At 39.0% G+C, this 24,063-nt stretch overlaps 1 protein-coding gene across 5 annotated transcripts in view; it reads right to left on the reverse strand.

Moving 5' to 3' along the window:
• stpg2 (sperm-tail PG-rich repeat containing 2) overlaps nucleotides 1–21,856 on the reverse strand; it is a 71,620-nt gene extending 49,764 nt beyond the window's left edge. For 4 of the 5 annotated variants that reach the window (XR_005615126.1, XM_039620895.1, XM_031729104.2 and 1 more), the window contains exons 1-7: nucleotides 21,325–21,856; nucleotides 20,901–21,004; nucleotides 20,589–20,756; nucleotides 18,863–19,021; nucleotides 14,880–14,992; nucleotides 13,352–13,463; nucleotides 8,087–8,206 (exon numbers count right to left, since the gene is read on the reverse strand). Coding sequence is in view for 4 of the 5 variants with exons in the window: in XM_039620895.1 (XP_039476829.1) it covers nucleotides 8,087–8,206; nucleotides 13,352–13,463; nucleotides 14,880–14,992; nucleotides 18,863–19,021; nucleotides 20,589–20,756; nucleotides 20,901–21,004; nucleotides 21,325–21,430 (882 nt within the window). In the remaining variant the exon portion in view is untranslated. The remainder of the gene's footprint in view (nucleotides 1–8,086; nucleotides 8,207–13,351; nucleotides 13,464–14,879; nucleotides 14,993–18,862; nucleotides 19,022–20,588; nucleotides 20,757–20,900; nucleotides 21,005–21,324) is intronic. The other variant, XM_039620896.1, reaches the window with a different exon arrangement.
• Nucleotides 21,857–24,063: the final 2,207 nt, after the last annotated feature.

Raw genomic sequence — 24,063 nt, forward strand, 5'->3', positions numbered from 1 at the left:
ACAAATTAATATTTAATTATTATTTTTTAATTTGTCAGAAGATTCAATAAACACTCCATTTAAAAAAGAATTTTCTGGCAATTATTTAATAGTTCAGGCTTTAAAGGGTTAACATAAAAAAACACAGGTGGGGCAGATGACATATCAATAGCATAAGCAGAGTAATAAATGAAAGTAAAGTTATTGCATTCCATCATGAGAAGGACACAAATTTCATGACAATTCATTCAAATACTCATTGAGATATTTCAATCAGGAACAAAGTCAGACAACAACACAAATTACTATCCATAAAGCCATAGTGCTTTTCTGCCTTTTTGCCTCAAATCTCAAATCCCAATTACATGTGGAAAAGCTCTTCTGACAAAACTAAAAAAACACTAAAGGCAAAATAGAAAGAGCAAGAGTGATAATGAAATCAATGACACAAAAAATGAGAGCAGAATGCATACAGAGAGAACTAAGTGGCAGGATAGAAAATGAGATGGAGAAACAGCATCTTCAATGCAAAGATAATGATTCACACAATCAGGTATGTAATGTTCTTTGAACATTTTGCTGATGGCAGCCTCACTTCCAGGGTGTTTCTCTAATAGTCTATTATAACAACACAGGAAACCAAAGAACCAAAACAGATAAGTTGCCTTTTTTAGTCAAAATTACTGAAGGTGAACTATGTTTCAGTTTAACTCACAACGGAACCATTCAGCAGAGGAATACAAATCACTTGATACCTTCAAATGGCAGTGAGGCTATATTAACAATGCCTACCCCCACACAAACCACAGCCAATTCCTCAAATGACTGATGTTCAACTACAGAATGATCTTAAATATAATGTATTTGGGGGCATGCCAATTATTGATTTACAGTTTGCATTTAAACAAGATGCAGCCTATGGAAAATTAGTTATGGGGTAATGAAAATTGTGTTAGTAATGCACAGCTGAATTATTGAGCTTTTTTAAGGTAAAAAAAAAAAAGATGTGAAGGGAAAATAATGGAAGAAAATATGTTTAGATGGAGGAAAAAAACTGAGCGAAAGTAAAAAATGACACAGTGGGGAAGTTTTTTGGGTTCGAGATTGAAAAAAGAAGAACAAGAATGACAAGAAGAGCTGTCCCAGGGCCAAACCACACTATTTTTTCAAACGCAGTTATAGAGCGGGGGTTTGTGACCATCTGTCAATCCGATTCTGGCTTACTGGCTCTGAGTAAAGTCCTGTTAACAGGCACATTTTCCCTCTTTAACTGACACGCTGAGCTTTGTTACCACTTCACATGGATGGTGGATTTTTTTTCTGCTTCCTGTTGTTCCATTTTTAAGCACATATGATAAAAAATGCCAGAGCAACTCTTTTGAAATTCAAACTCAAAGCCAAAATGTTCATTGGCACTGTTGAGTATTTCAGTGACAGAATGTTATAACGACTGTTAAAGTGAAAAATGAAGACACGGAGAGAAGCGAGACTATAGTGCAAGTACAAGAGCTCTCATTGGTGCCATTTGGCAACAAACAGCTATAAGTTACACTGTTAATGTCAGTTTATACTAAGCAGAAAGAAGGTGGACTACAAAAAGTGAATCCTATGGCGGCACAAAAAGGCCAAGATGTATAACCTTAGCCAAAACGTCTACTCATACACAGGGTGGGTGACATGAGTGTTTTTTACATGGTGTGTCAGTCCACTGAGCATTCAGTGTCAGTTCTGAAGAACGTAACATGTATGTGGGTTTGTGCAGTGCGGAAGAAAAAGGACAAAAACTTGGAGAACAACTAAAATTTCTGATAAATTTTGAGATTAGTTTGAGTCTGAGCTGTTTCACAAATTCAGAATAGAAACACTCAGCACACATGCTGCCAGTGTGTAAATTGCTAACAGGCTGGAGCTTTAGTCAGCACTCTGCGGTAAATCAGCAGAGACAGTCAAATTTACATGAATAAAGTGAGATAAAAATTTCTTAATGATAAAGTCTGAAAACAAAGTTTGATCTAGTGATTTTTATTTATTTATTTTTTCAATAATATTCTTTTGGCAAACTCATGTACAGCTGCGGTGCTAAGTTTACATATACTCATCATGGGCATGAATGTCATAGTAATCATTGGCTTTTAATGAGTTCTTTGAACAGAAATAATTGCATAGCATTAATGGCATTCTTTCTTGACTTTAAAGAACAAGAATTGGGTGCACAAGTGATGCTGTATTTTACCTTGACGAGCCCAAGGCTTATTAACTTCTCTTTGTGAGCATGATTGACTACAACTGGTAGTTTGTCTTTGCCAGCATACAAAGGATTTGTTCTACAACACTCTTGGACTGACCAATAATCAGAGCAATGGAAAAGTTCTTGGAAATCAGTGAAGATCTAAGAAGCAGAACTGTAGATTTAACTACGATCATTAGTCCTAACAACTGTATGTAAGTAGAAGTTGTTCGAATGTGTCACCATTTGTGGTGGTGATACACCTTGGGTCTGGAAGAAGACCCAAGGTGTAACTGCTCGAACTCCAGTGTCACTGTTCACAGTGAAGTGAGTTTTTGATTGCCGTTGACAAAGATGGTGCCAACCAAGAAAGAAAGAAAAATCAAAACCTCAGCTGAAAGCTGCAGCTGCACACGTGGACGAGCCAAATGGAGAAAGGTTTTATCGTCAGACGAGACAGATTGAGCCATTTGGCCTCAATGACAAGAGTAATGTTTGAAGGGGTAAAGGTAAGTCTTTCAGTCCTAAGAATACTGTACCAAATGTCAAGCATGGTGGTGATAGCATCATGCTTTGGGGGTCTTTTGCTGCAGTGGTACTAGTAATGGGCAAAGTAAATTTCCCAAAACCCTGGGCTCAACCCTATTGAAAATTTGTGGACTATGCTTAAAAGCCAACTGTGTGCCAGACAACCAACCAATTTAAATCAACTCTACTATGCTGCCAAGAAGAGAGGTCAAATATCCAGCCAGAGTAAGATAAATAAAGATGTACACTGTACAATGAGTGTATGTAAATTCATGACCACAACTTTAAATACTATCAGTGTGCTGCACATTAAACTCAAGGCTTTGTTTTTAGGCCACATCAACAGTAAGGGAGTAAGGAACATCATGGTTTTTACTAAATCACATCTAGATCACAAACAATAGCATCTGCTAGATAATGTTATTGTCATTATCTTCATTGTTTAGCTACCATTTTCCATTTGTATTCAAATATCAGATGACAAACGTGATGTCTTCTTAAACACTCTATACTGACGCACATATGAAATTCACTTTTTATGTTCTCGCGTTGTCTCTGCACAGCATCAACTGCAGAAACATTTCTAAGCTCCTTTTAGGATTTTGTGAGAGCCATCATGGCTCTATGCTTATTCAAGCATTATCATCTATAAATAAATAAAAAAATCATGCAATCCACAGACCGTGATTTTTATTAAAATGTGTGGATTATATGAGGAGCGATCAAAAAGTTTTGTGGCTCAACCAATAAAAGGCACCTGATTTAAATTTAGCTGTTGTACCCTTCAAGGTTGTCACTTACACATCTGAATTCACATGAATTCATGGAGCAAAACCTCATAAATGTCGAAAAATGACAGGCAATCTCCTGACTGCATTCCTGATCTCATGAGACACTTTGGGGCTTAAAGATTGTGAACTCCTTCGCTGAAGACTGCTGTTTGCTGTCTGTGTCATAACCACTGATCATACTTATCATAAACGTTGGATCACGGGAAGTCGTCCAGAGGTACGTATGCAGAGACGACCTTGAAGAGGATGGTGGATGAATTTAATTTACATATTTTCTTCATCTACCTTTTGGTTTATTGTGTCCAGAGTCCCCAAACTTTTCCTTTTCACATCTTAGTGATTATTTACCATCAAATTCCAAACTGAGGTTGTATTTTTTTATTTATTTTTTTTAATGAGGGTATAAATGGGTAGAAGCAGAAAAAAAAACAACCAAACAAAAACATGGGGACGAATACAGAAACGCATTAAGTATAGCACACAGAAAGGTCTTACAAGTGATCAGACAACTAGTAAACAAATAAAGGGACGGGACGACTGGAAGTGTGAGACCAAATAAAATCCATGTTTTCACAATGTGTCAGATTGATGCTTTGATATTGGAAAATTGGGAAGTCAAAGGGAGGAGAGATAAGAACTGGAAGATTCCAACTGTTCCTCTTTTATCCTTGCCTCTCTTGCTTCTTTCACCCCTCCCTCCTTTCCTCGTTTCCTTTCCATCCCTCCACAGGATAACAGTGTCAGATGGAACCGGACTCACAGTGAGACGAAGATCTAAGAAAACTGTCACTCTCAGTACTTCACTGAAGATGACTTGTGACACATGCACGCACGCACACACACGCTTCTTGGTGGGTGTCAGTGACGACATCACAGGGTCGACGCACCAACACAGCATGTGGCCGAGGAAATTAGGTCATAGCAAACTGTGACACACACACACCCATGCATGCACACACATGCATAAAATACATCCAAGAATCTAGCATTGGCCGTCTTTTACCAGTAAAACCTTTATGTTTTAGATCTAATAAAGGTAGTTCTTGGAATGTGTGTATGCACGTGTGTGTATATCTGTACTGTGCTTGCATATCAGCAGCAACTTGAATCTGAATCTGTCTGCACCTAATATACACACAATCTGAATTCCTAATTATGTGTGAGAACATGCACTATCACGTGTGTCAGAGCGATAATGAAATCAGTCTGAGAATTTCACAGGACTAGATCTGTGGGCCAGTGCCACGGAGGAGGAGAAGACAGCTATTCCTGAAACGTGAAACTACACATTTTCACGTCCTTCATCTTCGCTCCTCTGAGCCTCTTAATAAACTCATCTTCACCCCTATCTGAAGAATCCCTCCAAACCCAGCACATCAATTAAACAAGCCAAGAAGGGCTCAGTGTTGTGGATCTGTAACTGATCTGAAAGTATTCCATATTAAAAAGCAATCTCCTTTGAGATATTGTACAGTAAATTGAATATATTTGATTCCTGTAGATTATGTCCAAGCCATCATATATTTCAGCCTATCATCAGACTCAGAGCTATGAGACCACTGGTTTGAGAAAAGAAGAAACACTTTAGGACTATACCTGGTGTAGTACTGTCTAGTGCTATATATAGCTTATAATGGGACTACATGAAAAGAATTCAGATTAGGAGGGAGTTAAAACAGGTTGTCTCAGACAGTGGATGAACTGAGAGGTTGTACTATGGCGCAGTATAAAATAGATAAAGATTTGGACTCTAATAATAAATTTATGGATTTGCAAAATGACCGTAACAGTTCCTCTTTGAAAATGATAAAATATAAAGGTGTGTCACCAACCCCTTTATTCATATTCTATCTTACAATCAATATCATGTCAACTAGACACTTGCTGCAGTTGCTAGGAGACAGCTAACTACTACATAAATACCTAACTGTAGTACAGTAGCTACTGGGGGTTATAACTCTGATACAAACAGAGGTTTAATTAATAGATGTTAACTGGATTTATTTTCACATAAAATTAAAAGTAGAGAAATTATAGAAGCATTCTTACATTTAATCTAAATCTGTCAGATTGTGCAGAGCAGAGGAGAGGACCCGAATGCAGTTGCATGGACACAGGGGCTAAGTGAAGGCAAGCCGTTTATTTAGGCCAATAGACAAAAAATAATACAAACGTGAGAAAACCAAACAAATTACTAAACTAGAAAGCTAAACTGGGAAATTAAACACTAGAAACCTGGAACACTTGGAACATAGAAACACATGGGAGGTAAACAGATGCTCTCACAAAGGACCAAGGAAAACAGAGACAATATACACAATGAGGGATGATCAGGGAAGTGGAAATAGATGGGAACACAGCAGGAAGAAATTGGCACATAACGAGACAATGGAAGCAAAACTAAAAACGATGCACATCAGATGAGGGACTGACAAAATAAAACAGGAAGTAGCATGCACAGCAAGACTCAGACAAGGACACGCAAGCTTGACACTAGGGATAAACAGGGATAAACAAACACGAGAACACATGACAGGCAGGAAGACAAGGACGAAACACAAGAAGAACATGGGAACAGGTAGGGGAGACAGAACCCCAAGACATACAGTGGCTTGCAAAAGTATTCAGCCCCCTTGAATTTTTCCACATTTTGCCACATTACAGCCACAAACATGAATCAATGTTATTGGAATTCCACGTGAAAGACCAATACAAAGTGGTGTACAGGTGAGAAGTGGAACGAAAATCATACATGATTCCAAACATTTTTTACAAATAAATAACTGCAAAGTGGGGTGTGCGTAATTATTCAGCCCCCTGAGTCAATACTTTGTAGAACCACCTTTTGCTGCAATTACAGCTTCCAGTCTTTTAGGGTATGTCTCTACCAGCTTTGCACATCTAGAGACTGAAATCCTTGCCCATTCTTCTTTGCAAAACAGCTCCAGCTCAGTCAGATTAGATGGACAGCGTTTGTGAACAGCAGTTTTCAGATCTTGCCACAGATTCTGGATTGGATTTAGATCTGGACTTTGACTGGGCCATTCTAACACATGGATATGTTTTGTTTTAAACCATTCCATTGTTGCCCTGGCTTTATGTTTAGGGTCGTTGTCCTGCTGGAAGGTGAACCTCCGCCCCAGTCTCAAGTCTTTGCAGACTCCAAGAGGTTTTCTTCCAAGATTGCCCTGTATTTGGCTCCATCCATCTTCCCATCAACTCTGACCAGCTTCCCTGTCCCTGCTGAAGAGAAGCACCCCCAGAGCATGATGCTGCCACCACCATATTTGACAGTGGGGATGGTGTGTTCAGAGTGATGTGCAGTGTTAGTTTCCCACCACACATAGCGTTTTGCATTTTGGCCAAAAAGTTCCATTTTGGTCTCATCTGACCAGAGCACCTTCTTCCACATGTTTGCTGTGTCCCCCACATGGCTTGTGGCAAACTGCAAACGGGACTTCTTATGGTTTTCTGGTAACAATGGCTTTCTTCTTGCCACTCTTCCATAAAGGCCAACTTTGTGCAGTGCACGACTAATAGTTGTCCTATGGACAGATTCCCCCACCTGAGCTGTAGATCTCTGCAGCTCGTCCAGAGTCACCATGGGCCTCTTGGCTGCATTTCTGATCAGCGCTCTCCTTGTTCGGCCTGTGAGTTAGGTGGACGGCCTTGTCTTGGTAGGTTTACAGTTGTGCCATACTCCTTCCATTTCTGAATGATCGCTTGAACAGTGCTCCGTAGGATGTTCAAGGCTTGAGAAATCTTTTTGTAGCCTAAGCCTGCTTTAAATTTCTCAATAACTTTATCCCTGACCTGTCTGGTGTCTAAATCCAATCGAGAATCTGTGGAAAGATCTGAAAACTGCTGTTCACAAACGCTGTCCATCTAATCTGACTGAGCTGGAGCTGTTTTGCAAAGAAGAATGGGCAAGGATTTCAGTCTCTAGATGTGCAAAGCTGGTAGAGACATACCCTAAAAGACTGGCAGCTGTAATTGCAGCAAAAGGTGGTTCTACAAAGTATTGACTCAGGGGGCTGAATAATTACGCACACCCCACTTTTCAGTTATTTATGTGTAAAAAATGTTTGGAATCATGTATGATTTTCGTTCCACTTCTCACCTGTACACCACTTTGTATTGGTCTTTCACGTGGAATTCCAATAAAATTGATTCATGTTTGTGGCTGTAATGTGACAAAATGTGGAAAAGTTCAAGGGGCCCGAATACTTTTGCAAGCCACTGTAACTGGGATGAGAGAGAGAGAGAGAGAGAGAGAGAGAGAGAGAGAGAGAGAGAGAGAGAGCAGGAGACACAGAGCATGAAAACAAACTAACATGGAAGATCCTAAGGACAGAACATAAAGGTGACTGTAAGAAGACAGGAGGAGAACACTTAAGACACACAGAGACAAGACTGAGGGATTACAAAGTTATTGCAATACTTCCCAGTAAGATACAAATAAATGAACTGACATAAAATCAATGCAACAGCAACACAAAAACCAATACATAAAATTGAAATATACAATATTATCCTGAAGCCAACATGGGTTACCACAGACCTGTCTGGACTGTACCTCAGTCTTTGAGAGGAAGGTACAAGAGAATTTCGGCAGGCCACCACGCTCAACAGGTTTCTCAAACTGACTTCTGATGTGGTACTGGCCTGGACCAGGAACTCCCTGTTGGGAAACAGAAAGTGAAATTTACAGTACATCAAAGGTGAAATTTAACGGGATGCATTTAAATGATTTGCTAATTTCACCTTTCGTGTAGCTGTGTCAATAAGAAGAAAAGGAGAAAAGCTGAGGAAGTGAAAGAAACAGAGGATAGGATGCAAGGACAGAGTTTCTGAGATTTCTCCTTCCTGTATCTCTTATAAATGATGAGCACTCACTGGCAAGGAGATGAGGCTGAAATATTAAGAAGATCGAACGGAAAAAGAGCAGAGAAAAAAATGCAGCAAATGATGAGTAACCTGTGAATACATACAGGAAAAAGCCCTTTTCTTTCTCTGCTCTCCAATTAAGTCACTTATGTAAAGAAACAGAGCAGAAAAAACAATCAGCATTAAGGGTGCACAGTGTTTGTGCTTTTGTGTGACCGAGCAGTAATAGTCATGTGATACGCCAACTTAAGAAGACTACTTAATTTTGAGGCAGCAAACATTGCATCTGGCAAAGCAGCAAACAGCACTCACAGAGGGGCTGACAGTGAGAGGCTAAGAAAACCTGGACACTTTCTTACAATCACACCTACGCACATTTCCACGCTGCCTGATACAGAGCCGGGCATTTTTCTGTCTGTTGGAAAACAACAAGGTTTCTCTGCTGCAGGTGGTTTAACTAGTTCTGCAGTAAAACATCACAGAATTCTTTGGCCATTGTTAGCACGGTGAGGGGGAAGCTCAGTGAACCTGTGGACCTTCCCCATGCCATAGGACAGCTCAGAGTCTATTAATGAACAATGACTATATTGCCCTCTTATTTCCTTTCCCCGTAATCAAATTTGCCACAGTGTGCTGACGTACAGTAAGACAGCCACGATTTTCTTAGGAAACCTGTTTTACTGATTTGCAGCACATACCTATAACGTTTTTTTACACATTTAATAATGATAAGAAGATATGTGCATGTTTTGTCATTCATAAGAATTTGATTTGCAAAGACTTTCTGAAGAGATTTACCAGGCTTTTATTTCATCATTGCATATGCAAATACATTTGCATATGTGCTCAAAAAGAGTCTACAAAGCTGGCTGGTTAAAAACAAATCCAGTAAAATACATGTGTAACTTGAGAGAAAGGAACTCTGTGTAAAGGTTTCTGCATGCAAGTTGTTGCCAAGTGTTCAAGAAAAACTGTACTCTACCTGAGCACTCAAAGCACTTTATATAACAGACCTCATTCTCCCATTCATACAAGCACTTTTTCCCCCCTAAGCTTAAATGCCTTCTGTCTAACTTTCACACACATTCACACTCCGATGGATGCATCAGAGAGCAACTTAAGGGTTGCCCAAAGATATCTGCCATGCTGTCTGGACTAGCCAGGGATAAAACCATCAGATGACCTGCTCTACAGCCATGCCAACTTTTTACAACTTCTCTATTATTTTAGGGTCTTTGCCTTACAGTATAAAGTACTTTGAGGAGACTGTGGTTGTGATTTGGCCCTATTTACATAAAATTGAATTGAACTGAACTTTAAGCTTTTGTGTAGTGTCTTTGTTGATACAGTTTTAAATCAAACCTTATATAGACATTAATTTTTTATACAAAGATAACAAAGCCTTTCTGTCCCAACACACATATTATAATTAAAACGCATTTAAATGAACATATTGCATGCCCAATAGGCTCAATTTACAGTTTTAGAGGTAGGTAATCCTGTAAGTTAAACTTCCTGCCAAGAATTCTTCCTTCTTCCCCCCTGGGAGCTGTGCTGCTTCCCTGTTTCTAAATATATCACATGCTGCAAACATAATATCACCACCCGTGATAACATTAACATGATATTCACAGCATTTTAAAGGTGAACTGACAGTGTAATTTGTATATCCAGGGTTATATCAGACACTGCACGGGTACAACTTTATCTGTTTTTCTTGTGTTTGCAGGGATGCACACTGTAATGGTATCTTAAAGTGGTTTGCTCAGATATTGCCCTAGCTATGTCAGAATGTCTATTTAATGGGTAAATCCTGCACACAGACTCTTAAAGTCTATAGGACACCAGCAGCCCCGAGCCATTAGAGGCAGACTGTCTGCTGATCTCCAGGAAGTAAAGGTGTTTGTCCTGAGTGTCCCCACTGTGGGAAATGACCCATCTGGTCAGTGTATGTATGTGTGGGAGTACATATGGGCTGACATGTGAGATACTAATGATGACGGATGGAGGTGCAACCAACATGGTTGGGGGTCCAAATACAGCATATAGAACACACAAAAAATACACAGACAGAAAAGTCAGAGAGAAATTTCAGGTAAATTGAAGGTACGTGTTTAAACAAACTGTTTAACGGTTAAATATAGATAAAGTAAAGTGAAGAGAAGTAAAACAGCAATAAGATGCTGTGAGAGACAAAAGGAAAACAAGTAATGGGAAAAGCATAAATGACTTTAAAAAAACCAAAAACTAAACGGTGCATTTACCTTTTTTCATGAAATCCAGCCTTCACCTCGCCCTCTCTAACCCACCGATCGGTAAAATAAGGCATCACGGAGCATTACTCTGCCAGCACAGTCAAGTTCATATGCAGGTGAATAACTACCCTCTACTCATCCACTTCCAATATATTAGTCTGTAGTAAAAGCTTATGTTTTACTGCCCCCTATGAGATGAACTGATGAACTGTCTTTCAGCTTAGAAAAATCCATTAGGAATCCAACATATTTACCTGGTTCTCCATGTAAAAATCACACGTTATATACCTGTTAATCAAAGGCCTGTTGTTGAAAGATACTACCATATACATTGTATTTTAGTGTAATTAAATAATAACATAACATACTCAAACAGAAGGTTAGAGGACTCATTAGGCGGGGTCAGAGGCAGTGCTCATTTTTCAATCATAATGTGATTATGATGGCTTTACATTAAATGGTACTTACAAAAGGACCATAACACAGAGATCATTTTTATAATTAAGTATGATTAGATTTATTTGTGGTCAGCATGCAGCATTCTCAGGGAGAAAAAAAAGTGTGACAGTGCTGTTAATAGGTTTTCCTGCCTCAGCTTGTAGCACAGCTCACTTTGTGTGCTCAAGCTTGTTTTTCCTCAGTCTTTTTAGTTCCAAGGTTGGTTAGTGCCTTAAAAATAGCAGGTTCTGCTGTCTTGTTATTTTGTCTGATTTTAGAATAAGACTACTGAAACAAATATGAGAATATATTGTAAAATATATAAGTAACACAAATAAAATTAAGCCAATGACTTCAATGTCTATTAATGAGCATAACTGAGCAAGATTATTTAATAATTGAATGGACACATTCAAGTCTTTTTTTACAAAAGCATAATTCAACATTATTCTTGTGCTGTATTGTACTATGTTGGCTAATAATTCATACAGTAATAGCTCAAATAACTACAGTGCTGTGGAAAACCTACCTCGCCCCATGTGAAAAACTAACTGCAAATGGAGAAAACTTTAAACTGAGGAGAAAACCACTGCTGACCAAAAACAACACAAAGCCTCGTCTAACATTTGCCAAAAAACATCTTGATGATCGCAGAGACTATTGGGAAAATATTCTGTGGGCTGATGAGACAACAGCCAAATTCTCTGGAAGGTCTGAGTCCTGTTAAATCTGGTGTAAAACTAATGCAACATTTCACAAAAAGAACATCGGACCAACAGACAAACATGATGGTGGTTGCATCATGGTCTGGGGCTGCTTTGCTGCTTCAGGACGACTTGCCATAGTTGATGGAGCCGTTCTGCTCTCTACAAGAAAATCCTGAAATCGAATGTCCGGTCATCAGTTTCTACCTTGAAGCTCAAGAGCACTTGAGATATGCAGCTGGACAATAACCCAAAACTCACCAGCAGGTCCACCCCTGAATGACTTTTAAAAAAAAGTCTGGACTTAAATTCGATTTGAGATGCTTTGGCATGACCTTAAACATGCCCTCCAAAAGTGATGAGAAATAAATCACTGTCAGTTACTGCAAATGCTTGACTGCAGTTCTTGCTAGCAAAGGTGGCACAACCAGTTATTAGGTTTAGGGGCAATTACTTTTTCACACAGGGCCAGGTAACATGTAAGTGGAAGTGGACGTGGAAGGGGAGAAATACTTGTTCATGATACTGCATAAGTTAGTTGCTGTCAGCTCTGTAGAGCATTTGTGTGTTAAGTGTTTTGCCCACTGTTTTCACAAGCCACAGCTTTATTTTTCAGGTTTACTTTGATCAGTCATTTTGTGGCAGCAACAAGAAACTTCTCTTAGCCAAAATGATCCTATAAACTAACTGACAGATACATGTCCAAAAAACTAAAAGACTGAGGGACCAGTTCATGAACATAGTGGAGTAGTCATCAGCTAAAGAGTCAGTTTAGCTGATCTCTTTACAAAAAACCTGTAAAGACCAAAAACAAAGAAAAAGGAGAGTGAATATCGCACTGACATTACTCGAGTAAATAGAGATGTGACTCAGTAAACGTTGTTCTGTGTCTGCTTGATATCTGCTACTGCGTTCACCACTAGGCTAACAGCGTGATAGCGCTGGAAGGTGCTGGATTTTGCTGACATTTTAATTATCACTTGTGACCAGAGTGGCCACTCTTTAGGGTCATTTGGGTTACTTAGAATGTGAATCTCCTCTCACTTAAAGTTGGCTCCAAAATCAAGTCAATCCCCAGATGCTCAGTTTAACACTTTGCTTGCTTGATGCAAAAGACTGTTTTGGATTCTATGGCTAATTTTCCTCTTTATTCCCACTTTCTTTTTTAATAACAAACTGGTTTTACCTGAACTAAGGAGTAAAAGTAATCAAGATCATGTCCATGAGCACTCTGTGTGACATGTGGGTGCCAACCAGAGGGAGTCGTGTGTTTGCTAGGTGTCACCTCAGCTGATTCCAGTCATTGAACTAGACCTTTCGAGTGTGCTGGCAGTGTTTGTGAGCATTTTACTGCATTTATTGGAAAAATTATATGGCTTGTATTTACTGTAGCGATCAATGCCACCTTGGCTGCATCAGCCTTTTTCATACAGTTTGTGAGCTCAGAGTTTAACCTTGATTCATGCCCTCTAAAGCTTTTTTTATCATTGATTTAAACTTGTATATATAGAATCAAAGGGATACAAAGTCATGCCAACCTACCTTCTTTTCTGCCTGCATGGGCACAAGTTCATGGTAGCGAGGGATGACAAGCTCAACTCTGCCTCTCTGATCCTTTTGAAGGTTCACATTCTCGTACTGTGTTTCTGGGACCCTGCAGGAAAAAGAGGCAATGACAATGTCTTTCAAAATAGAAAACATAGGCAAACAAGTATAATATATACAAATAGAGAGGGGGAGGTGTTCAAAAGCATACAAAATAGAACAGAAAAAAGGAGAATTGGGGAAAAAATATACTGAACGAGTGGCAAAGACAGATGTGGAGTGGAAAAATAAATAGAAAGAGAACAGCAAAGCAAAGGCAGTGGGAAGCAGGGGAGAAGAGAGGAAAGTTATAATCCAGAGTAAAGGAGCTCATAAGGATGAAATGCCTGTAATAACTGTAACAGGAGCAAAGACTGAATATACTGTTATTTTTAAACATTTCCAGTAGTCACATGTGTGCCACAGACATGTCTATGTGGATGTTTTAATGTCTACCTGCACCAGTAAACCACCTTCCTTTTTATTACTTCTGCTGCCAAGGGACAATGATGCTCAAATGGTTTGGGTTCTGTTTGAAGGTCAGATCTCCAAAAGTTGAATCTGTTCATCTGGACGTACAAAACGCTACGTCCAGATGAACAGATTCAACTTTTGGAGATTTACTTTCCTGGATGATTGAGAATGCATCAAGACGTTTGAAGGTCAGAGTTTCAGCCCCAGCCACCACTAAAATGAACCTGCTGAACCCTTTAGCAAGGCTGCTAACCCTTTCTGATAAAGATGTACCATATCATCGCTGACACCAGCTGTCTAACAACGGTGATGCACAGTCAAAAGAATTACACTGTGCTGCAAAGGAAACGTGACAAATAAGGGTTTCTTCTTCTTCTTTTTCTTCTAAGTCAATTCCTTTACGAATAGCTGAGCTGGGTGTGTGCCCACCCGTGTAGAAGTGCTTAGTAAGCCCCATCCTCTGTGGCCATCAATAGAAATGGTATTTGAAAAATGTCAACTGTAATGCTCCGGCTATAGGATCAAAGTAATATTTCACTTTGGAAGAGCAGCCTCTCTATTCAGCACACATCTTGGTAAGAGTTCAAGAGCAGTGAACTTCTGAGATCCCATGCAGGGTAGAGTCTTATCTAACCACCCCTCAGCTCCTTGCTTCAAGATGTGAATTTGTGAAAATAAATTCCAAATTCATGCACCGGTGGTTAGCCATCAAATCGATTTAAATATCAATATTTCAGAACTGCACATGATGCTACATGGTTGTTTGGCAAGGCTCTCCATAGGTACTGCTAACTTTAGGAGTTCCTACAGAAAACTTAAATATCAACCATTTTATTTTTAGGGAATTTAAAATATTTTCTAACCTACATTACCCTGAAAAGAAGACCAAATAATCTTCATAGCAGTTTTATTTTTAAGGCAATCTTTCTTTTTAAGTGTCTTTTCAAGTTACATGCCTGGATTGTTAATTAGCTGTCCATGGGACTGTTTCTAGCAATGATGTGATACTCACAGTTCGGGGTCATATTGTCCTGGAGCTGGTCCCACCTCCACCTTCTCCTCAGATCTCCTCCCTGTCATGTTGCCAAAGTGGATCCCTTTATATTTCTGTGTAGAACTCATCTCCTGGAGAGAAGAGAAGAGAAGAGAAGAGAAGAGAAGAGAAGAGAAGAGAAGAGAAGAGAAGAGAAGAGAAGAGAAGAGAAGAGGTAGAATATTTGTCTTCCAGCCCATATTCTTGGAGATTGATGGAAATGTGAAATTAAGCCAGGTGTAGATCCTCTATATTTTATTTATAGCTTGCACTTCCATTTTGGGTACTAGTGGGTACTAGTCTGCAGTATTTGAGGTAACATTTGTGAATTTTTCTCAAAAACAGCCTTCCCTTTCCCTCTCTCTCTCCCTGCATTTTTACCTGCATTTACCCGGTCTGAGACTTGCTAATCAATATGCAGAATAAATAACTCAAAGCTGACAAAGCAACCCAATTTTAACTTACAGATGGCAAAAAAACAAATAAATTTCAGCAGTGGAAACAAGTTTGCATAAAAGCCACAGAGGGAAGATTACACTTTGTTGAAAACAACAATGGTTGCACAACAACATCTGTATTTGAAACCAGTATGAAAGCAGTCCTCTTCACACCAACACTGAAACGATTAACACCTCACACAGCCACTCGATACTGGATTCTTTCTCTGATTGATATGACATTCTGTGAATGAGCTAAATAAAAAAAAAACTAAATAAATAAAAATTAATGCAACTAATAGCTAAATTATTGTTGGCACTCTTGTACCAGCAGTGACTGTCTTCTAACTGAGAAGAAGAAGGGAGTAGGACGGAGGTAAGAATGATGTTATTCGTTTAAATGGTGAAGGTTCATGACCGATATTAAGATATTCAAATGCTTTTTTGTGTCCTATATATGCACACACATGCCAATAAGCGCTGACATTATATTACATATTAATAAATACATGTATATATCTTATTAATCTAAAAACCATGCATCTGTTTTCCTCTTTAGATTGGTGATAATGTATTGGTTACTGTATCATCAATCCCAAATTCAAACAATCATCTGCTGCTGCCTCATTCACAAGGAGTTGTCGTAGAAGAGCAGCATAAATGATTAAGCTGATTTTTTTACCCAGTGCCTTTCCTGATACAATCCCCAATGGATGGACTGTAGCTCTACTAAATATACCAAAGATTAAATGTTTTACAGCATTCTGTTCATAATATGTGATTCAGATAAGTAGTCTTCTTCGCAGTTTGGTCTTCAATTCAAATAATTCATGTTTCTGACAATGGCATAAGTCTGCTGCTTGCAGCTCAGTTTCAAAACTGTCTCCTTAAATGAAACCAACACAGAAAAAAAATTTGCTAGATTAAAAAAAAAATCAAAGCTGCAAACATTTTTCCATTTCTCTTTTAACTTGTTCCTTGACCCAACTGTCTGTGTTTATTATGTGAGGCAGGTTATGGAGGTACTGCCAGGCAGTCTTAAAAAGTTTTGAACTCTGTGTGGTGCCTGTCTCCTTATTTCAACTTTTACAGTGACTGGAGGACAAGATCTGAGGTTAGGCCCCCTGTGATCCCACAATCAGGTTTCAAGGAAGGGAGATAGGAAACAAGGATGTTCAGATGCATAGTTAAAAAGAAAAAAAAAGCAACACTTCTCTACTGCATACAGACACAAACTATGATGATTCCGCAGCCGGCACCGAATTCAGAGTCACAAATTGCCTATTTATGTCAAGGAAAGCTTTTAAAAGCAAAAACAACATTGCAAATAGAGGGCATAAAGATGTGCATTCAGATATGATGAAATGGAAAGGCAAGATATTTATTATTTAGATAAAAATTTGAAAAAGTGGACTAGGAAAAAGGGCTGGTAGGGCTGTTTTTGTGGCAGGTTCAACACATTGAAACTCCTAATTGTGTGTTACGTAAACTTATCCACAATGTGCCAAATGCTGATTATGTGTAAAATGACTAATGCATGATGTTAGGGCCGTGATTGTATGGTGTATTATGGACAAACTATCATTCTCATAGGCTTTATTCAAAAAAAAAAAAAGAAAAGAAATTAAAAAGCCTGCCGGTATAAAATAAAATAAGAGGTCTGACAAGTGATACAAATATCTGACATATTAAAAAGAACTACATAAATGAAGACGTTTCAAAGTGTGAAATCAACAGAAGGGTCTGATTTTTTTGTCTTTTTGGTGTATTTTACACCACAAAGGATTACGTTGCAAATCCTTAATAATAATTTACACCATGAGAGTTGATCCAAACTCTTAGTCTTAGTCATTGTCAGCTTCAGGGTCTGACTGATAAAGACATTAACAATGGTCTGCCATAGCACACTGAAGCATGTTTCCTGGTTAAATCAGAGAACCGTGCTGATATATTGCTTGGATTTTTGTAATAACAGCAAGAATGACTGACTAGAAAAACTGAGCCATAATGTTGAATGTGCACTTATTTTTCTGCTTTGTGAAATAAATAACACCATGAAAAATAATGTATGTTTTCATGTGTTTTTAGAAAATAAGATTAAAAAAAAAAAAAAAATGTATTTTTATAGGTTCTTATGTAATGGCTTTAACTCTTTTACTCATCTGTCTCACTAGAGATCAGTTTGGGCTGTATGTGCCATGTCAAGTAAAATAAATCTGACATCCCTGGTTTATAACACTACTTTTGCCCAGTAATTTGTCATCATATGTCCTGGCTATCATCAATAAGTGTTCACAGAGCATAACTTGACATGGTGACGATGCTGTTCACAGCTGAAAGCTGAAGAAACAAAGCAGATATTGTACAACAGATTTTGGGGTCTGCAGAGTCTGCATTCCACATCACCATCTGGATGGCTGTTAATCCGCTAAATTTAATACTGCACAATACTGTGAACTAACAAAATATTAAGTGGTTCTTACTGCATTATTCATGGATATTGTAACATATCAACCATCGTATGTACTTTAACCAATATATCAGTGAGAAATCTGTATTATACAGCTTAGCAGTCTGACTCTGATCCTGTGTACTATGTTGATTTGGCCAATTTAGTACACAGCAGTCAGTCGATGTTGTTTCGTAAATACAGACTCCAATAATATCTGCAGATAAAAGTGATTAAACATGTTTTTGTGCTTCTCAATAACACAGAGATTAAAAAAAAAAGTTTTGTTCTTCTGATGTCTTTCTAATGTCTTATCATTCAGAGATTGTCCCAGGCACTTTGAAGTTATGTCCTCAGACAACCACTTAATTCTTCCTCTGCACACTTTTGAACTCAGTCAGAGCACGGGGTGGGGGAAGTGTTTGAGTTTAAAGAAATAAGTGTGTCAGACGGATGAACAGAGGGAAGGAGACAGACAGATACCGAGGTCGAACCTTCAAAGGGAGAGCAACAGAAGCTGAGTCAAAGGAGGAAAAAAAAGAAAAAGAGGCATGGATGGATGCACTGCTGATAGCCCTAAATCACAGCACGCCTCTGTGCCTGCGCCGGTGTGTTGACACAACCTCGGCCAACACTCAAGGACGCTGTTGACTTCCTCAGGTCATTAACAGATGAAAAATTACTTAATTGAGAGCCAGACCAGCAGGCGTGTGCATTATTTTAAGTGAATACAGTAATATAGCTTGAAGAATAATTACTAATGGCTCTCTTTGTTGGCATGTAAAATGGATGAGCATTGGTGCACTGTGGCTTTTTTAAAGTGGAGCTGCATTCATTAGCTATGGAAATGGTTTTTGGGCCAAGTGAATGAGGTGGGGTGGGGGTTCAGTGGTGCATTAGATCTACCTAACACTAATGGACGTCACCTCGTGGAAGAGAAAGTACACTCAGACACATACTCGTGCTGATTAATGAAAGCACGCATGCATTCACAAATGAGGGTTTCACCTTTTCTGATGGATGAATGTTCAAACTTCAACAGGACTTTGAAACTGTCTGTGTGTATTTGTCCTTACCAGCAGTGGACTGTAGTAGGCTGGCCCCAGGGTTGTGTCCTTAGGAGGGGGCTGTTGCTTACGGAGGACACCCCGGGCATCCTCTTCATAGCCATAGGCCTGGCCCGGGGAGGGAATGGATGGAATGTCTGACTGAAGAGCTAGCTGGAGACCTTTAGCCTGCAGCCAATGCAAAGAGAAAAAAAAAGGCAGGAGAAAGGCAGAAAGAGTAAAGCAAAAAGTCAGGGTTTCTGACGGAAAAAAATGCCCTGGCTTACAAAGCAGCTGAGCACTGCCTGGGGCCAATAAAAGACGAGACTGAGAGAGGGACAGAGCGAGAGGGAGAAGCATAAATGAGGGAGAGAAGATCGGCAAAAGATAGTGAGAGCACGATGAAGAGAAAAAGAAGTAAAAAGTAGAACTGTACCAGTGCAATAGAAATAAGAGATACTGAGGAAACATAAACAAAGAAATCGAATGAAAAAAATGCCAGGAAGTTTTTCTACTAACTTTCTGGGATCTGGGAGTAATGTAAATGTACATTCGTGCTTTTTGGTTAATGACAACTAGCATAAAAAAATAATGCCTACTAAGACGCTCGCGTTCAGCTCTGGAGGTGCAAGTTTCAATCGCACCAAGTTAGGTATCCACTAATATCCACAGATAACAGTTTGTAAAGCACTTACTTATAGCTGATTTTTACATATATTCTTGAAAAAAATTACAAAAGGGATGAACTAGATACTGTGTCATTCAATATCTTTATTCCATAGTTCATATATGGATCGGGCTGCTCAATTATGGCAAAAATGATAATCACGATTATTTTCACTGAAATTGAGATCTCGATTATTTGACGATATTTATTGTATTGAATAATGGCTTTAAAGATTGTCAAAAAAAATAATATAAAATAGTGTGCAAATACTGATTACAGTGGAAATGTTTGCAATATAAAAAATAAATGAAAAATGTAAACATCTATGTTTAGTGAACTTCAAAATACTGCACAATATTTGATCCACGTCTGACTCAGCGAACCCATAATGTTTCCACACCACTGAAGTCGTTTCACCTCTCTTTTCAACCAACGGCATTCTTTCTTCAGCAGCCATTATCCTCTCCTCTCCAAATAACTTCTGCTTAGTTTTCCGAGCTTCCCTCGGGTCCTCTTAATTGTTGTGATGCGTGTTCGAAACGCAGAGAGGTGCGCTCGATTTGCCACACGGAGCAGCGCGAGAGTAAAGCACGAGGGAGGTGCTAATAATCGGCTCAGTCATTTTTAATGATCGTTGAAAGCCCAGATCGTAATCTAGATTAAAATTCGATTAATTGAGTAGCCCTATATATGGATATATATAGAATGCGAGTTTGTAAGTGCACTCAACACTCAAACCAGCACAAACAGGATGAAGAGTCTTCTGTACCAGCTTTGGATTGTGCAAGTCTCTTCTACTTGCTTTATTCTGAGAATAGCAGTATTAAAATGGGTATTACGCCTGCCAATGTGATTTTGCCCAAGCCTTTCTGTTTATGTACACCAAACGCAAAGAGTTAGAAAAGTTTGAAAAGCCAAGAAACAACAGCACTAAAGTGGATATCTGGGCATATTCAGCATTATAAAGCCATTGCCATCTATGATAACTGAGTATTTCAGAAGAACAGATGTATGACATAATACAATAAAAGTAGCAAGTGTCAGTACTACTCATGTACTATGCCCTCCTATCTTCACCCATATGCTTACCACTTTGTTGCCAGGCCTTCCAGGGTGTCCTACATTAGCTGTCACAGCACTGTGTGCCTTTTTTGAGGCAGGCGACACATTGTAGGCCCCAGGGCCTGGAACCTCTGACACCACATCCTCAAAACGCTTGGAGCGGTTCTGAAGACTGCTGCCACCATGGACATTTAACTGAAGAGACAAGGGTTCAACAGAAAGCCAAGCAAAGAGAGAATAAGGCTGGTATCAAAAAATATATTTCTTAAAATATTTGTTTTAAACCACGGACAAGCAAAATCGTCATTTAGCTATTTGTAAATTAAATGGATCACTCACCTTGACAGGTGAGGAGTCATAGTGTCCAGGTCCTAGTAAACTCTCACTGTCTTTGGAGAATATTGATTGCCTGGCACTCAAGGAAAGGAATGGTGCATAGCCATCTGCAACAGTGAAAATTTTCCCAAGGTGAGATATACAAATGACTGCAAGCTTCCAGGACGCTTTATTTTCTAATACACTTATGTAACTGTGAAACAACAAAACAGCAGGAACATTTTTTGCTTACATATTGAGTTATACTCCCAAGACATATTAATTTAACCTTTTTCAATTGAAAGTGTATAAGCAGATTCAAATCTGTAAGCCTAAATATTCGATGTTCTTTCTTTGAAAGCTAGCTAAATTTAATTTAAGTTAACTTAAAGTTTTACAGAAGAAAAAAAATGATTTTTGAAGGACAGATATTTTTCCTTGTAAGTACCTGATATCTTGTAACTGGACTGGCTCACATTGTATGATCCGGGACCAACAGCAGACGATGCACCCCCTGCTGTCATGAAGGTCACTCTTGGAGCCCGTCCGTACATGTTTAACTCACAGAGTGGGAGTCTCACTAAAATTTAATTACACAATAAATATTCCTTCTTTATTCTGCCATAGGGTGTAGCTGTACTTTCATTAAATTATTCTGCACCAAGGTTAAAAAATGCCTGCCCTGTGCTCCCCTTTGTCAGAACTGTGCTGGTTACTTCGCCTGCATAGTTGCTTGGTTACCACATATTGTTACATGGCAACTGCAGACCGAACACACACGGAGGAGGAGAAGTAAGCAAAAGGACCACAGAGACAAGACAGGCGAGTGAGAGACGTGGCACTCTGAGAAGTGAAGTTTATGGGAGAATTCAGAAGAAGAATACAAGCTCCTACATATTTATATCTGTCATAGTCCCAACTGCTCTCCAAGTGGAACACCTGCCTTTCTCTTCTCCTCCTGCTGTTCTATCTTTCTTTCTCTCCCTCGTGCGTGGTTGTGCTCGTGAGCATTAATTTTGCTCGCCTCCTCCCGGAGTGGGCGTGGCTTTTCCAAGCTCCCGCTGCAGCACCTGTGCACCATTATTCGCTCACCTGTTCGTTCCGCTGCTCGTAGTTAGCTCGTTTACCAACCCGGTGTGGGGACTTAGCTGCCTCACAAGTCTGCCTGTGGTTCTCTCTGCTCTACTACTGGACGAAGCATATCTGTGGAACATAAAAACAGCCCGTGAAATTAAACTAAGAAATGTGTTTTTGACTTGAGGAAAGTTCAAGACGTGATTGCTTTTAGTTAAGAATCACTGCCCCTTAGCCTAATGCTTAGATTTGTTCTCCATTACATATATAATATCAGATTTGACTAGTGATTCTATGCTTGGATTCTAGGCAGCAGTGAATTTAAATTTAATTTCGGTAGGCTATTACTTCCAAATAAGTCCCCAGAGACATTTCAAGATAGCTGCGGAGTGGCGAGACTTGCTGCTCGAAGGACTTTGGTATAATTAGCCCACAAACGTCTGGAATAAAAACCTCGTTGAAAGCTTGTAAGGGTCAAGTCGACAAACCTTTTAGCTTTTACCTGATTCAGTGGTGTCTCTATATGGGAGGGAGGGCATTGAACTTAAAGCACATTTCAAAATAACTACTGAAATAAGAGTGAGACTTGCTTTTGGAAGGACTTTGAAGAGACTTATCGGCATTTATTGCCTGTATCACCTGTACTTTTTAAAATATAACTCTTGTAGTACTGCTTCTGTTACATTATTGGCCTTTTCTGGCATTTTTTTTTTTTTTTTATTCATGGAGGGGGTACTTTTTGTTTTTGTTTTTAATTAGAGCATTATGCCTTTAAACTTATAGAAACCATAGTCCCATCCTACCATCTAGTGGATGAATGTGACAGAGCCTCACCCCATCCCACCCCCGAACCCCTACCACTGATTTAGATTTTTGACCAGTCTTAGTTCATTCTTGACACACTTCAGCCTGTCCCACAATATAGTTAAGGTTTGGATAATGAGAACTCAGGGGAACGCTATCCAAGTAACAAGTGGCTTTCTGGGGGGGGGCACTGACCTGCATGTTTACTTGAATTTCCCTTCACGTCTCTTAGTCAGAGGAGTTTATCTTTGACTGGACAAATGTCATTAACTCGTTAACGTTACACAGTAGATATGATATCTCAAAGATATATTTTCAAAGACCATCTCTGACAACTCAGATGGTGAGTCTGAATTATCATAATTGTAATAGTGATATCCTAAAAGCAACTGTATGTATTTATTTATTAACCCATCATGCCTTCACATTTTCTTAAGACTACCAGTTTCACACCTGGGGCTCCTTGCATTTCTATTATTCATGTTCCTGACTGGAAAACTGCGCCATTACCCAACTTCTAATAACACGTTCTAACCTAGAAGAACTTGCTGTAATAAATGCTTTCATTTTCTGGCTGTGCTTTAATAAGCAGCTGTTAAAAAGTTCCTTCCTCATAGACACCAGCAAGCAGAGCATTTTTTTGAACTGAAAAATACAAAGCATGCAGTATTTGTGATGGAATGTGAAACTGGACAAATCACGACAGAGATGTACCTCGTATAGAACTGATTACAGCTAAACAGGTAACAAAGATGGGCTTCTATTTAGCAGTCATTTTAACAGTTTGGGTTCAGTATAATAATGGTTACACACAATACATTTACTTTGGGGAGGGGCTTATAGAAATAAGGGGTACGATGGAGATGGAGAATATATCCACCAGAGGGCAGCAGAAAGCCTCAGACGAGTCTAACCTGTTTTAAATTCGTGAAGGCAGGTGCTACCTTTCATGAAAACGGAAAACATAAAACCCAGCAGTAAGAATCTAAAAGGAATTAAAATGCATTCAGTAATATACCACTGGGTAGGTAAAGTGTTTTTATATAGTATTTGTTGTATATTTAGATATATAGAAAGTAGATTTAATGCAATTATTTGCAAATAAATCTAGCAAAGCACTAATTCCGACTACAAATGATTTCTTTATTCTTTGAGTTGACTCTAGTGCATATATTTGTTCCCTATCTGAGAAAATAAAGCCGTATTAAAGAGCATTAAATGTATGAATCTACTCTGCACGTAATATTTTACTAAAGTCTCCCAAATGGCAAGTCGGTAAAGGCGAGGATCGAGAATTTTACAAAGCGTC

Source organism: Oreochromis aureus, linkage group 12, assembly GCF_013358895.1.
Source record: "Oreochromis aureus strain Israel breed Guangdong linkage group 12, ZZ_aureus, whole genome shotgun sequence".
Lineage (NCBI taxonomy): Eukaryota > Metazoa > Chordata > Actinopteri > Cichliformes > Cichlidae > Oreochromis > Oreochromis aureus.